This window comes from Hemiscyllium ocellatum, chromosome 45, assembly GCF_020745735.1.
Source record: "Hemiscyllium ocellatum isolate sHemOce1 chromosome 45, sHemOce1.pat.X.cur, whole genome shotgun sequence".
In the NCBI taxonomy this organism is placed as follows: domain Eukaryota; kingdom Metazoa; phylum Chordata; class Chondrichthyes; order Orectolobiformes; family Hemiscylliidae; genus Hemiscyllium; species Hemiscyllium ocellatum.
The window spans coordinates 2,081,964-2,097,360 of NC_083445.1; the positions used below are offsets into that span (position 1 = coordinate 2,081,964).

Below are 15,397 nucleotides of genomic sequence, written 5' to 3' on the forward strand. Positions count from 1 at the left end.
AATCCTCCACGCTCCCCCTCTCCTCAACAATACACACACACACACACGCTCCCCTCTCCTCAACAATACACACACACACACACACACACACTCTGAACCTGTGTCCTCTATTAACCCTGGAAAACAGCCTCATACTTTCCACTCTACCCATGCCTTTCAAAATCTTATAAACTGGGACCTGACTTATCAAGTAAGAATATCACTGAAGATCATAACGCAGTGAAATTTATTTTAAACTAAAATATCTCACAGATGAATATAATTATCTCATTTATATTCACTAGTTTATAATACATTAGTTGATTCTCCTGAAGCATTTGGGTGAAGTCACATTTAAGGCTATTATTTATGTGGAACAGGTGCACAAATGCAAATTGTTCCCCAATATTTATAATTAGTTGGTAGAACTTAGAACATTGCTAAAAGGAAACATAAATGGAAGCCTTTAGTTGTGCACTCACAGGACACAAACCTAAGGAAACCAAATTAAGAAAAGAAATAATCATTCAAACAGCAAAAGGAAGAGGATGCTGACTGGCTTGATACAGGAATATATGAAATAGGGGTAGGCCATTTGGCCCTTTGGGCCTGTACCATCATTCAATATGATCATGGCTGATGACTCAACTTCAGTATCCCACTCCTGCTTTTTCTCCATACTCCTTGATTCCCTTAGCCACAAGAACCACGCCCAGCTCCCTCTTGAATATATCTAACAAAGTGTGTCCGATAGCTGTGGGAGAGAATTCCAAAGGTTCACAACTCTGAGTGAAGAAATTCTTTCTCATCTCAGTGCTGAATGGTTTACCCCATATTCTTAGACTATGACCCCTAGTTTTAGACTTCCCAAACATCAGGAACATCCTTCCTGCATCTAGTCTGTCCAGTCCCATCAGTATTTTGTATGTTTCTATGAGATTCCCCTCATTCTTCTGAATTCCAAAGAATACAAGCCCAGTCGATCCAATTTTTCTTTCTTCAGACTAGGAGACCAAAATTGCACACAATACTCAAGGTGCGGCCTCTCCAAGGCCCTGTATAACTGTAGCAAGATATCCCTACTCCTATATTCAAATCCTCTATGAAAACCAGCATGCCATTGGCTTTCCTCACTGCCTACTGTATCTGTATGCCAAACTTTAGTTATAACTCCATCATGACACCCAGGTCTCATTACCCTTTACCTTTTCCTAAACAGCCACCATGTGGGTGATGAAGTGGGTACTATTAACAGTCTGAGTTAACTGATTAAATCAAACCAGATAAATTGGCACTAATGGTTCAGGGCAATGCCATGGAGATGCAGCATGGATTGGTTGTCTCCATAGTGCTTTTCTCATTGAACAAGATACATGTGAGGTCATACTTCCTTTTCTCAAAGATAGGGCACTGTGCACGAATAAATGTAGCTCCTAGCAGGTCCACATAAATCAATCTGTGAACGCAAATGGATATCTTGAATTGATTTCCACTTTAATTCTTAGCACACCAGGATTGATAAGTAAATGTTATTGGAAAGAATCATATCTAATGTTCAATAGAATGTTCTGAGTTTTGCAAGTGGAGCTTATTAAGCATAGTCAAAAGGATACATTGCGTCCATCAGTCATATCACATACAAACTCATATATCGCACTGATTTATCTGGTGAGCAGAATGTCTTTTTGTCATGATGGCAGCATCTTGTTGATGGGTAATATCACTCATGTGCTTACTGCAAAGTAGCAGTGTAAGATGGCTACTTTTAACTTCCCCTTTCAGAACACTTGGCATTGAAGTGCAGAAGGGGAAGTGTAAAAACAGGACTTCCTCTTCGCTCAGGACCTTAAGTGGAAGCCATGAGTCCAGAACACGTCAACCAGATCCAAAGTTGCCACATATTATTAAAGTAGCCGAAGTCATTTGGAGAAATGCCCTGCATTTTATTGCTAGGCAGTAGCAAGATACTAAGTGATAGTCACTAGTGCTTGTTAATTGCTTTGTTTATACCACAACTCGTTTTATTAATATTCAGACTCTTACCTTAACAAAGTTGGTAAGGAAACAATAGCAAGCACCTTGCTGCTTGCTGTAAATGACTTCTATGTTGGAATGGGGAACCAACAGTTCAGAGCACACTCCATGCACTTCACATCCACAGACAATGATCTCTGATGTGTGCCTGCTTCTAAAACCCACACAGCACATTTCTGATTCACTTACGTGACGCTTCTGCACTTGGATGGTAATCACAAGCTGCATCAGCAACCAGGACTGTAATACTGCAGGAAAGACGTTGTGCGCTCAGGGACATTCCAGGCTCTTTATTGGCTGTCAAAGTGACCACTGGAATATGCCTTGCTTTTGTGTTCCCTCAATCAGAGAGATCAGGGTCATATTACATCTGTCCTGCCTTGGTGTTTAGCACACAAAAAAAAGCCAGGTGTTTTTTTTATGGTTGTCAGCAGTGCTCAGTCAAGCCAAGGGCTTTTGCTCAAGGATCCCAGCACAGTAAGCTAAAAGCAGCCTTCAGTACCAGGCCAGGTCCTCCTTGGAGCTGTCAGAGTTAAAATACCCACCCTATAAGGGGCGAGGAGACAAATGGCAGGCAGCGCATGACCTTGCTAGACTCTTTCTGCCTGATTTTGGGCTATTTTCCTCCTGGAATGAGTGAGAGATGCAGGTATTACTGAATATGATAGGCCTTATACTGGCAGAATGGAAAAGGACACTGACTTCCTTTCGACAGTGCTGAGCATTTCTTCAGATAGATGAGGCTATATTAACCTGGGTGGCAACTTTGGACAAGGGTTGGCATGTTCAGGTGTCATGACCTCCACTGCTGGTCCTAGGAGAACAAGTGCCAGAGTCCAGAAGGATCTCCAGGACTCTGTCTGCAAAGTGGAATTCCCCCTATCCACCACGTCCATGGTAAATGTCAGGAACAGTGCAGGGTAGCTACTGACTAACAATGCTTGTCCAGGTAAATAACAGGCTTTTAAAGATGATGCAAACTAAAGGGATACCAATGAATGTCAGAACTTCAAGTTGTTGTGGAAAGGTTGCATGGTATGATGGGGTGGAAATTGTATGTGAAATTTACATATTGTGGGGTGGGGTAAGTAGCTAATTAAACAACTTTGGTAAGATTTGTCAAGATAACTCACTTGGCCTCGTTACAAATTCTCAAAACCCCTTGATGCAATTCAAACTCAGTCAAAAAACTTATTCAGTCCTAGATATGACTACATAGAGAACAGTAAAAATGTCTATCTATCTAAAGCCATGATGTGGTGGAGCCGGTGTTGGACTGGGTGGACAAAGTTAAAAATCACACGACACCAGTTTATACTCCAGCAGGTTTATTTGGAAATACAAGCTTTGGGAGCACTGCTACTTCATCAGGTAGCGAATCCACTAGCTTTAACTTTATCTATCTAAAGATGTGCAATAAATCAGTTTCTTGTTAGTGTTTTTCTGTCTGTCTTTGATAAAAAAACTTAACAGGACTGATATAAAACTACAAAATTTCAAAGAAATTATAACTTTATACTGCACAAGAAATGAGTGCTGATTGGTTGGCAAACAGATGCTGATTGGGGAGACTTTCATAAAGAATGCACAACAGAATTAACGTTCCCACACTTCTGTTTCATTAAAAACGGGACAATGCCTGAACAAACTCCTTTGCTTGCAGAGAAAGTGTTGCAGAATAATACTGATGGTGTTGAACCATGAGACTTGGTGGGAAGTTGGTGCAGAAGCAGAGACAGTATGAGTTGCAGAGGGCATAGTTGGTGCTTATCTTGATGCAACAGGGAAGGTTGTTGACCTTCTTACAACACTGCTGGAGGCAGACTGATCTAGATGGCAGGGTCTGATAATATGGCCTCTGGTAGCTCTCCAGGAAGAGTAATCTATTTTTAAATTTATTCACAGGATGTGGGTGCCATTGGCTAGGCCAGCATTTATTACCCATCCCTAATTGCCCACATCACTGTGGGTCTGGAGTCATATGTAAGCCAGACCAGGTAAGGATAGCAGTTTCCTTTCCTAAGGGACATTAGTGAACCAGATGGATTTTTCCTGACAATTAACAAGTGTTTCATTATCATCATTAAGTGTTAAATTCCAGATTTTTATTGATTCAAATTCTACTATCTGCTGTGGCAGGATTCAAAACCAGGTACCCAGCATACTACCAGGGTTTTTGGATCAATAATCTAGTGATAATACTATTAAACCATCACTCCTGTCCTTTGCATTACTGTGCCAATAAGGACCTCCAGGTCCCTGTTGGAAAATTGTAGTGCCATATTCCCCTTTTCCAAAATATTCAGATTCTGTCCAGCAGTGAGCAGGGCAGCATCAGAATGTGTGTGCTCATCTGGATGCACAGTAATGATGAAGGAATTAATATACATTTCCAAGTCTGTATGGAACGTGAGTTTGAAGGGAACTTACCAGTGGTGGCATTCCCATGTGTCTGCTACCCTTGTTCTTATAGGTGGTAGAGGTTATGGATTTGCAAAGTGCTGTCAAAGGAGCCTTATTGAGTTACCAGATTGCAACAACTTTTGAAGTAACATATTTCTTATTCAATCTAGGTACAGTAACCATGCCCTGGTATGGTTCCTCAGGTACAGAGTTCAAAGCCAACTCAAGCATCTCCCTTGGTTGGCATGGATGCTTCAGCCTGTTTGATCAAAACATGCTTCACTAAAACCTTTATCAGAAAGTTTGGTGCAAGACCAGGCACCTGCTGAGCACCAGGCAGGATAGGACCATGTAGTTCAGCAATCAAGGACTTCACCCACATATACAGAGAGAAAGAGCAGCAGCAGACAGATATGTGGGACACAATTGCCCTCATTCCTTACTTCTTCACATTCCCACACATTTATCTACATGGTCCACTCCAGCTGTGGACATCAGGCCTGCATCAAGACACAGTGGTTGGCTAAGAAAGAAAAAGACACATTCAATATACATGGGTGGCATAGGTGATCATTTGGTGTTATATAATCCAGACTACTGTAAATATTTCTTATTTTAACAGGATATAAACATATCTTCTTTTCTCTCTACATCCAAACAATGCCTCATTGACTTTCCCTCTCCTTTGCTACTTTACTTCCCCCACTCCACAGCTACAGCCACCTTCTTCCTCTATACTGTTTTTGCTCCACTTAGAGATCTTGCAACACACCATAATCTAACCTTAACTGTAAGTAGCAAGCATGTTACTACAAAGTTATGGAAGAAGTCAGTCACACCAGGGTGCGTGTCTCTTATATGCAGTTAGGTACCTGAAGACATGGATTTCTCAACTGGGTAGAACTTAATTAGGAGCAAGCATTTAATTCTGAGGAACATTGCTTTAATGAAATGGAAATACATGCAGAGAAGCCTCTTGACCCCTTTAGTCAGGGAGTTCAAACCACCCTTAAGGTTGGAAAACTTAATTGCAAATGTTGACCTTGCCGTGAGATCCTGAAATGTTGGCCTTTTGCCCAGTTATTTCCCCTGCCCACCATTCCTCTCATTTCCTCTCGGATCGCTCCTCCAAAACTTCACGAGCTTCCTGTGAAAGAGTGGGTCTACAAAATAAGTAGAGTCGAAAAACGTGGTGCTGGAAAAAGCACAGCAGATCAAGTGGTATCCAAGAAGCAAGAGAGTGAATATTTTGGGCACTGACACTTTAGGAATTGTCCAATTTATCCAATGACAACCAAGTTTCTCAAACTGAACTAGTCCCACTTGCCTGTGTCTGGCCCAAATCCTTTTAAACTTTTCCTAATCATGTACCTGCCTTTTCAATATTGTAACTGTACCGGCACCTACCAATTCCCTTGGCACTTCTATTTGTAGCTTCAACATTGTCAAAAATCAAGACGGTGCCCTCTGCTGGAAGCAGAATGCTGAAACACTTATAGCTTGTTTCTGATCATTTCATCGCACTTTACACTAAGAATGTAGAACTACATAACTACAAAACTACCTAAGTAATACAGTGAGATGGAAATGTAATCCCAACAAAATCAACTTTTTTAATGCAGAGGATTATCTATATTCTGATGTAGTTGACAGCTGTAACACTGTGAACTGGATTTTCCACTGCTACAGTGCCCAAAACCTAGAAACAAAAATGAAGGGAATATAGGACAGAGACCTGCTGCCAGATTTTCACCATCGTCAGCAAGTCAGAGAACTATTCACAGGCAGAACCTTTGAACATGCTGTCAGGTATGGACGGTTTGAGTTATAAAGAAAGGCTGGATAGGCTGGGAGTTCTTTTCACTGGAGCATAGGAGGTACATTGAAGTACACAAAATAATGAGGGCGATAGACGGAGTTAATGGCAGTTGGCTTTTCTCTAGGAAGGGGAATTTCAAGACTAGGAGACACATTTGTAAGGTGAGGTGAGACATTTAGAAAAAGATGGAGGAATCTTTTTTTTAACACAGAGAGTGGTTTGCATGTGGAATGAACTTCCTAAGGAAGTGGTGGATGTGCATACAATTACAACGTTTAAAAGACATTTGGATAAGTACATGAATAGGAAAGACTTGGACAGATATGGGCCAGGAACAGGCAGGTAGGACTAGTTTAGTTTGGGATTATGTTTGGCATGGACTGGTAGGACTGAAGGGTCTATTTCCGTGCTGTATGACTCTAACTGTGGGGAGCCAGTTTCCAAAAGATTCCTCAACTTCAACTTCAATTATTATTTGTAGTGATCTGAACGGTGTCAGTCGAGTGGATCTTATAGAATCTAAGTTCCCTGATTGGGGCTGTTAACCTGGTCCAATCAGGGAGCCCTGACTGTTAGGGGTTCTGTTCACTCTATGAGCCAAATCTGAGCTAGCTGGGTCAGTGTCATGTAGGAGAAAGTGAGGACTGCAGAAGCTGGAGCTTAGAGCTTCAGTGGTTACTACACCAAACGCCATCCCCTGAAATATACTGTCTCTCTCATTTACTGGAGTCTTATGTCTAGTAGTGGCATTCCTGATGCCATTTCATGGCCTTCCCCACCAAGGATAGAATCCCTTTGCTCCTCACCTTCCAACCCACTAATCTCCAGATACAGTGCATCATCCTCCACCATTTCCACCACCATCTGTCAGACCCCACCACCAGAGATACATTTCCCTCCCCAGCCCTATCAGCATTCCGCAGAGATCATTCTCTCTGCAACTCCCTAGTTACGTCCATGACCCCCACCAACCCACCCTCCACTCTTGGTACCTTCCCTTGCACCACAAGAAGTGTAAACCCTGCGCTCACACTTCTTGCCTCACTTCCACCCAAGGCCCCAAATGATCCTTCCACATCAGACAGATTTTCCTGCACATCCAAACACCTGATCTACTGTGTCAGTTGCTCTCGATGCGGTCTCCTCTACTTTGGGGAGACAGGATACCAACTCGTAGAATGTTTCAGAGAACATCTCTGGGACACACTTACCAAACAACCCCACTGCCCTGTGGCTGATTGCTTCAACTCTCCTCTCCCAAGTTTTGGGGCTCCTCCATTGCCAAACCATAGCCGCTCAATGCATGGAGGAAGAATGCTTCATCTTCTGTCTTGGGACCTGCCAATCACACGGCATCAACATCAATTACACCAGTTTCCTCATCTCCCCTCTCCCCCACCTCATCCGAGATCCAACCATCCAACTCGTCACTGCCCTGTTGATCTGTCCTACCTGTCCATCTTCCTTCTTACCAATCCACTCCACCCTCCACTCCAAGCTATCACCATCACCTCCCCACCTGCATATGACCATCGTCTTCCTAGCTACCATCCCCCCAACCCTACCACCCACTCATATTTATCTCTCAGCCCCCTTTCCCCTCCCCCGTTATGCCTGAAACATCGACTCTCCTGCTCCTCAGATGCTGCCTGACAACTGTACTTTTCCAACACCACACTTTTCGGCCTATTGTAAGCTCTAACCATGTGGCTTCATATGAGAAGCCTTCTAAAATGTCGAAATGTACTTAAAGCCTTTCGAACCTTGAAAATTAACATTTTTAATGTTGAAAGATATATCAGGAGACTATTCATTTTTACTGTATCATTTTGTTTTCATATTCAGTTTTCCTTACAGTTTTTGGGCGGTGCAGTATAACACACATTGAGGGACTAAGGGTGCTACTTACAGATAACATAAAACCGTTACTATTTAAAATGCAGCACACAATCATCCAACTGTCAAATAAACTTGTTTTGTGCATGTTGAAATCATCACTTACGGTCTCACTGATACACTTGTATCTGAAACTATCAAATTGAGCGATCGATGCTTCTTAGCAGCATGTACAGCAACATAATCCTTTCAGTGCTGGCTTTCTGGATCCAAAGTGAGTATCTGTGTTAAAGGAACTGCTTAACAACGAATTGTTCCCTGGATTAAAAAGTTAACTTCCAAGTGTTTAAAAACTTTAAGGACATTTCTTGCGCTGGACATGGGCATGTCTCTGTGGCACCTCCTGGATTTATTAAGTTAGTACTGGGTAAAAGGTAACCATTCATTCTGATGGTTCTGAAAACCATGCTTATTGAGACAGCCCTGAAGTTTAATTGCTTTATATCATGAAATGTCACACTAGAAAACGTCTGTTCCTGACTCTTTCCCTCTCTAGCCTTTCTCCCATATTTCTCTCTCTCTAATTCCTTTGTAGTTCCTCTCATGTTTAACTAACTTCTTCCTCTCCTCAGCAAGTGATCATCTGCTTCTACCTAAAGTATGCTTTCAAAAAACGTTGAGTCCTCAAATGCACTATTATGTCAGGGAGTTTTCCATGCAATATGTTGCCTTGAATGGATTCTGTGTGTTTGTATTTACTGTGATTTGTTTTCTTGGCAGCCACTGTAACTGGATTTGAAGTTTCAATCGATGTAAAGCCCCCAGCCGTGGAATTTGGAGGTTCCATTGGGATGAACTGCAGCACAACATGTCCAAAACCAACAATACATATGGAATATAAACCAGGAGTAAATTTCATGAGAACAAACGGCAGTACTTGGTACCATGACTATTTCCCAAGTGTCCAGGAGTGGGATTTAACACTAGCATGTGCTGTGAATTGTCTGGATCCTCAGCTAAAGAATGTGAAAAAGCATGTCACAGTGTACAGTAAGTATAAACTGGCATTAAAGAAATACAGCGGCATGGGATGGCATTGCTGATGGTAAGTGGAACCTGTCTGATTTAGTGTAGGTTGATACTGGCTTAATAAGGAATGATTCTTCAGAGTGGAAGAAAACAGACTGGGGGCTCCATCAGAATGAACTGCAGCACAGCATGTCCAGAACCAACAACAACTATAGAATATAAATTAAGGATAAACCCTAACAGAACAAAGGGCAGTACTTGATATGATAACTATTTCCCAAGTTGTCCAGAAGTAGGATTTTACAACTGCATGTTCTGTGATACGTCAAGCAGAAGATTCTAGGAGGAAGAAGACAGTTGATGTCATAGTATACAGTAAGTGAAAACTCTAGATCCAGCATGAAAGGGGTCAGGTTCAAAAGAGATACGAAGGGTAAGATTTTTACACAGCGTCTGGTAGGAGTCCAGAATGTGCTGCCAGAGGCAGATACACTAGGGGCATTTAAGGGACTTTTAGATCAGCACATAAATATACAACAAATGGAGGGATATGGACCAAGGGCAGGCAGAAGGGATTTCAGTCATGTTCAGTACAACATGGTGTACTGAAGAGCCTGTTCCTCTGCTGTACAGTATATGTTCTATTAAAGAAATACAGTGGCTCGGGAAAGTCTTGGTGATGATAAATGGAACCCGTTGGATTTCATGTGGTTTGGTACTGGTTCAATGGGGAACAATGCTGTCAGAAGAACTCATTTGGTTCACTAGTGCCCTTTCTGAGAGGATAACTGACTTCCTTAATTAGTCTGGCCTACCTAGGACTCCAGTAAATTAAAAGCTGCATCTTGGTTTGGTTCTACCAGGATCATTCAGCCACAGACCTCATTATAATCTTGGATCAAACATGAACAGAAAAGCTGAACTCCAGAGGACAGATGAAAATGACTTCCTTTCGCATCGAGGCAGCATTTGACCAGGTTTTCCAACAAGATGATCAGTAAGCTTGAATTGACTGGGAGTCAAAGGGTAAAACGTCTGCTGAGTGGAGGTGAATAATGAAGCAATCATTACCACATGCTGCAAGGTCTGGACAACATTGAAAAGTAGACTAATAGTGGGTGAGTAACATTCACCCCAAAACCTCCAGGCAATGACAATCTCCAAGAGCAGAAGCTCCAACCATCCCCCCTTGACAACCAATGGTATTACCATTATTGAATTTCCCATGGTCTGTTAAATGTGTATGCATTTTATTTTATTGTCTACAGGAGCCCAGTTGTGAAGAACTTGCTTTTACTTCCTTCTCCATTTGACAGAAAGCAGAGAGACTGTGAACTATTTTTATCTTGATCTCTGAATAGGCTTGATTTTGCTAATTTTGGGGAAGGTTTCTGATCTGTTCAGTGCTCTCCTATAAAACTATGAGGGGCATGGATAAGATAAATAGACAAAGTATTTTCCCTGGGATGGGGGAGTCTAGAACTAGAGGGCATAGGTTAGGCTGAGAGGGGAAAGATATAAAAGAGACCTAAGGGGCAACTTTTTCACACATAGGGTGGTATGGGTATGGAATAAGCTGCCAGATGAAGTGGTGGAGGCTGGTACAATTGCAACATTTAAAAGGCATTTTGATGGGTATATGAATAGGAAGGGTTTGGAGGGATATGGGTCAGGTGCTGGCAGGTGGGACGAGACAACATCCTGGGCCGAAGGGCCTGTCCTGTGCTGTACTGTTCTATGTTCTAGACTGGGTTGGGATATCTGGTCGGCATGGACAAAAGGGGATTGAGGGGTCTGTTTCCGAGCTGTACATCTCTTTGACTCTTTGACTCAGCCTGCTGTGAATTGAATGCCTCCGACATTTGGGAGATGCCAATATATCAAATGTTGAAACAAGATATTGGAATTTTTCATCTGGAATTACTGCCATTTTATTTTAATAGTTTCCGGGAAAGGAAATAGGTTATTTTCATTAACATCGAGCTGAGTTAGTCAGGCCGAGTACAGATTGCAGAGCCCGTCCACATTCTAGTGACATGGGTTTCCAGATCATTTCACCTCATCGACTTCTGCAGTTCTTCACTGTGACTTCTTATGTGACAAGTGGGTAAAAACATATTTAAAATCAGTGGATAGTGTTTACTCAGTGTATTTGTGCTGCAGTTCACAATGCGTACAGTTATGTTTAAATGCGGACATTTCTCGTGTGTACTTGTTCTGTAATGAATGATGGATTTCTTGTTATTCGTTAATATTAAGAACAACATTATTAGGCACGTTTCTGGTCTGTGTTGTTAGAAGCAAAAAGAGGGAGAGAGAGAGATGGTTATTCAGGATTGTGTGTTGCTCTGACTCAGCCTGTTTTGTGATAAGTGAGGCTCCGTACATTCACTGAGATGTTTGATGGGTTAGCTGGAAGTGGGGTTCTCTCACCCCACACCCAGCACAGGCTCTCGACTCTCTTCACCGTCCCTCGAGCAGAGATGGCAGAGCTCTGGGCTCCGTTGAGTTCAGTGAGTTGGAACAGTGTGGTTTCTGCTGTTCCAGTGCTGTTAGACCTGACGGTGCTGAGTTGCTGCCGGTGTACCATCCCGGGAGCAGCAATTCCAACTGTCTGTTCAAACTGTTCAAACAGTTCAAACCCGCTTCAGCGGGTCAGTGTGGACTTGTTGGGCCAAAGGGCCTGTTTCCACACTGTAGGTAATCTAATCTAATCTAATAAAGAAGACCCAAAATTGGCCAAACAATGGCAAATGAAATGTAATCCTGAAAATGGTGAGGTAATGCATTTTGGGTAGACTAACAAGGCAAGTGAATGGTCAGACCCGACATACAGAGGATCCGAAGGACCTTGTTCTTAAATCCTTGAAAGCAACATGGCAGGTAGATAAGGTGGTTAGGAAGGCACATGGGATACTTGCCTCTATTATTCAAGGCATTGAATACAAGAGCAGTGAGGTTATGATGGAGCTGTTTCCAACACTAGTTAGCCATGCTTTGGAGGTGCAGGTGTTGGACTGGGGTGGACAAGTTAAAAATCACACAACTGCAAATGTGTTGCTGGTCAAAGCACAGCAGGTTAGGCAGCATCTCAGGAATAGAGAATTCGACGTTTCGAGCATAAGCCCTTCATCAGGAAAACGTCGAATTCTCTATTCCTGAGATGCTGCCTAACCTGCTGTGCTTTGACCAGCAACACATTTGCAGCTGTGATCTCCAGCATCTGCAGACCTCATTTTTTACTCAAAAATCACACAACACCAGGTAATAGCCAACAGCGCTGCTCCTTTGTCAGTTAGTGAGACAGGATCATAGGACACAGAATTTTAGTAAACCATCAGTGTCATACAACTGATGCAATTTATTGAACAAATATACACACACTCTTACACGATCACACACGCTTATGCAGACACTCTCTCATCCACACACCCTCTCACAGATATATATACTCCATCACACTCACACACACACACACACACACACAGTATTAAGCATGCACAAATAGACACACACACTCACACGCATGCACATTCATTCACACACTCTTTCCCTCTTTCTCGCACACATACTTTCTCTCCCTCATATGCACGCACGCACACATATAAGTCTGTAAAGTGGATTTGCTTTTGCAGAATTATATTTGCAGATATATGCTATTTTGCTGAAAAAGCACACAGTCTGTAGGCAGTCAGTCCACATCGGATTTGATAAATTCCTACTTTGGAAACAGAATCAGTCTGACTCAAGTTTGGGATACAGACAGACTCTAACTTCACACCTTTAATGCATTGTCTGAGCTGAGATGTCACTTTTCTTTTATAAAAGGTTATGTTATCTCTGGAATGTGACTTGATTTACATATTAATAATCAAAATGTGCACCCCCATTCAAAATGATTAAAACTGAACAGCAGTTGAGGTTTGTTGAACATATCACATCAGTTGTATGACACTTTGATCTTTTACTCTCAATTCTATGTCCAATGATCCTACCCCACTAGCTACCAGATGAAGGAGCAATCTCCAAAAGCTCGTGCTTCCAAATAAACCTGTTGAACTATAACCTGGTGATGTGTGATTTTTAACACTAGTTAGGCCACAGCTAGTACTGTGTTCAGTTCTGGTCACCACACTATAGGAAAGATGTGATTGCATTGGAGGGGGTGCAGAGGAGATTCAGCAGGATGTTGCCTGGCTACAACAACTCAGTGATGAAAAGAGACAAGATGGGCTGGGGTTGTTTTCCTTAGAGCACAGAAGACTGAAGGGGGACCTGGTTGAGGTGTACACAATTAGGGGGCATAAATAAATTTGGGGTGGCTCAGTGGTTAGTACTGCTGCCTCACAGTGCCAGGGACCTGGGTTTGATTCCAGGCTTGGGTGACCGTCTATGTAGAGTTTGCATGTTCTCCCTATGTCTGCGTGGGTTTCCTTCAGGTGCTCCAGTTTCCCCCCACAATCCAAAGATGTGCAGTTTAGGTGACTTGGCCATGCTAAATTGCCCATAGTGTTCGATGCATTAATTAGGGTAAATATAGGGTAGGGGATTGGGTCTGTGTGGGTTAATCTTAAGAGGTTCGGTGTGGACTTACTGGGCAAAAGGGCCTGTTTCCACACTGTAGTGAATCTAATCTAAAGGAGACGGGAAGAAACATTTCCTCTCAGGAGAGGTGATTTAAGGCATATTTTCTTCATCAGAGAGTGGATGGTGGGTAACTGGAAGTCACTATCTGAAAGGATGATAGAAACAGGTTTAACTTTCCAAACACTGACTAGGTTTTCTCATAGTCAAAAGTGAGGACTGCAGATGCTGGAGATTAGAGTGTGTGGTGCTGGAAAAGCACAGCACGTCAGGCTGCATCCAAGGAACTGGAGAATCGACATTTCAGGCAAAAGCCTTTCATCAGGAATGGCGAAATAACTAGGATTCTCATTGTGTTAAGTGCCTAGAGGGGGAGGACTTTGTTAAGTGTGTACAGGAAAACATCCTTATTCAACATGTGCATGTATCTATTAGAGAAAGAGCAATATTTGACCTCCTGTTAGGAAACAAAGCAGGGCAAGTGACTGAAGTGTCAGTGGAGGAGCACTTTGAAGCAAGTGATCATAATTTTATTTGTCTTTTAAAAGAGTTATAAAAAAGTATAGAACTGATCAAAACGTTAAAGACTTAAGTTAGGGCAAGGCCAATTTTGATGGTATTACAGAGAAACTTTTCAAAGGTTAATTGGAGATCATTATTTCCAGGTATGGGGATGGTTGGAAAGTGTAAGAGCTTTAAAAAAAAAGGATAATGAGAGTTCAGAGACAGTTCCTGTTAGTGCAAAGGGCAAGGCTGGTAGGTGTAGGGAATGCTGGATGACTAGAGAAATTGAGGCTTTGGTTAGGAAAAGGAGGCATATGTCGGGTATAGACAGCTGGGATCGAGTGAATCCCTAGACTAGTATGAGGGCAGTAGGAGGGAAATCAGGAGGGCAAAAGGGGGACAAGTGATAGCTTTGGCAAATGTCTTGGAGAGAGTTAACATTACAGAAGAGGATGTGCTGGAGAACTTAAATTTATATAGGTAGATAAATCCCTGAGACCTGATCAACTGTATCGCAGAACTTTGTGGGGAGCCACGACACAGTTTACAGGGTCCCTTGCTGAGATAGAATCCCTACAGTCTGGATATTTGTATCATCAATAGGGTGGGCACTGGAAGACTGGAGGTTGGCTAATGTGGTGACATTATTTAAGAATAGGATGTAAGGAAAAAGTGGGGAACAAAAGACTGATGAGCCTTACGTCAATGGGGGGCAAGTTGATGGAGGAGATTCTGAGGGACAGGATCTACATGCATTTGGAAAGGCAAAAACTGATTAGGGATAGTCAACATGGCTTGGTGGTTGAGAAATTGTGTCTCACTGATTTACAGAGAGCATGTACAGCACAGTACAGGCCCTTCAGCCCTCGATGTTGTGCTGGCCTTGTATCCTACTGGAAGATCAAACTAACCTACTTTCCCTTCATTTCACTATTATCCATGTGCCTATCCAAGAGTCACTTAGATGTCCCTAATGTATCTGACACTACTACCATTGCTGGCAGTGCATTCTACACACGCACCAGTCTCTGTGTAAAGAACCTAGCTCTGACATCTCCTCTAAACCTTCCTCCAATCACCTTAAAATTATGCCCCTAATGATAGTCATTTCTGGCCTTGGAAAAATTCTCAGACTACTCACTCTATCTATGCCTCTCATCATCTTGTACACGCCTATCAAGTCACCTCTCATCCTTCTACACTCCAATG

General features: G+C 42.4%; 1 protein-coding gene across 1 annotated transcript in view; it reads left to right on the forward strand.

Annotated features, from left to right (window-relative positions):
• Positions 1–8,205: 8,205 nt before the first annotated feature.
• LOC132835968 (intercellular adhesion molecule 5-like) overlaps positions 8,206–15,397 on the forward strand; it is a 46,566-nt gene continuing 39,374 nt past the window's right edge. Inside the window, exons 1-2 of the mRNA XM_060855133.1 lie at positions 8,206–8,345; positions 8,852–9,121. Coding sequence (XP_060711116.1) covers positions 8,285–8,345; positions 8,852–9,121 — 331 coding nt within the window. The 5' untranslated portion in view covers positions 8,206–8,284. The remainder of the gene's footprint in view (positions 8,346–8,851; positions 9,122–15,397) is intronic.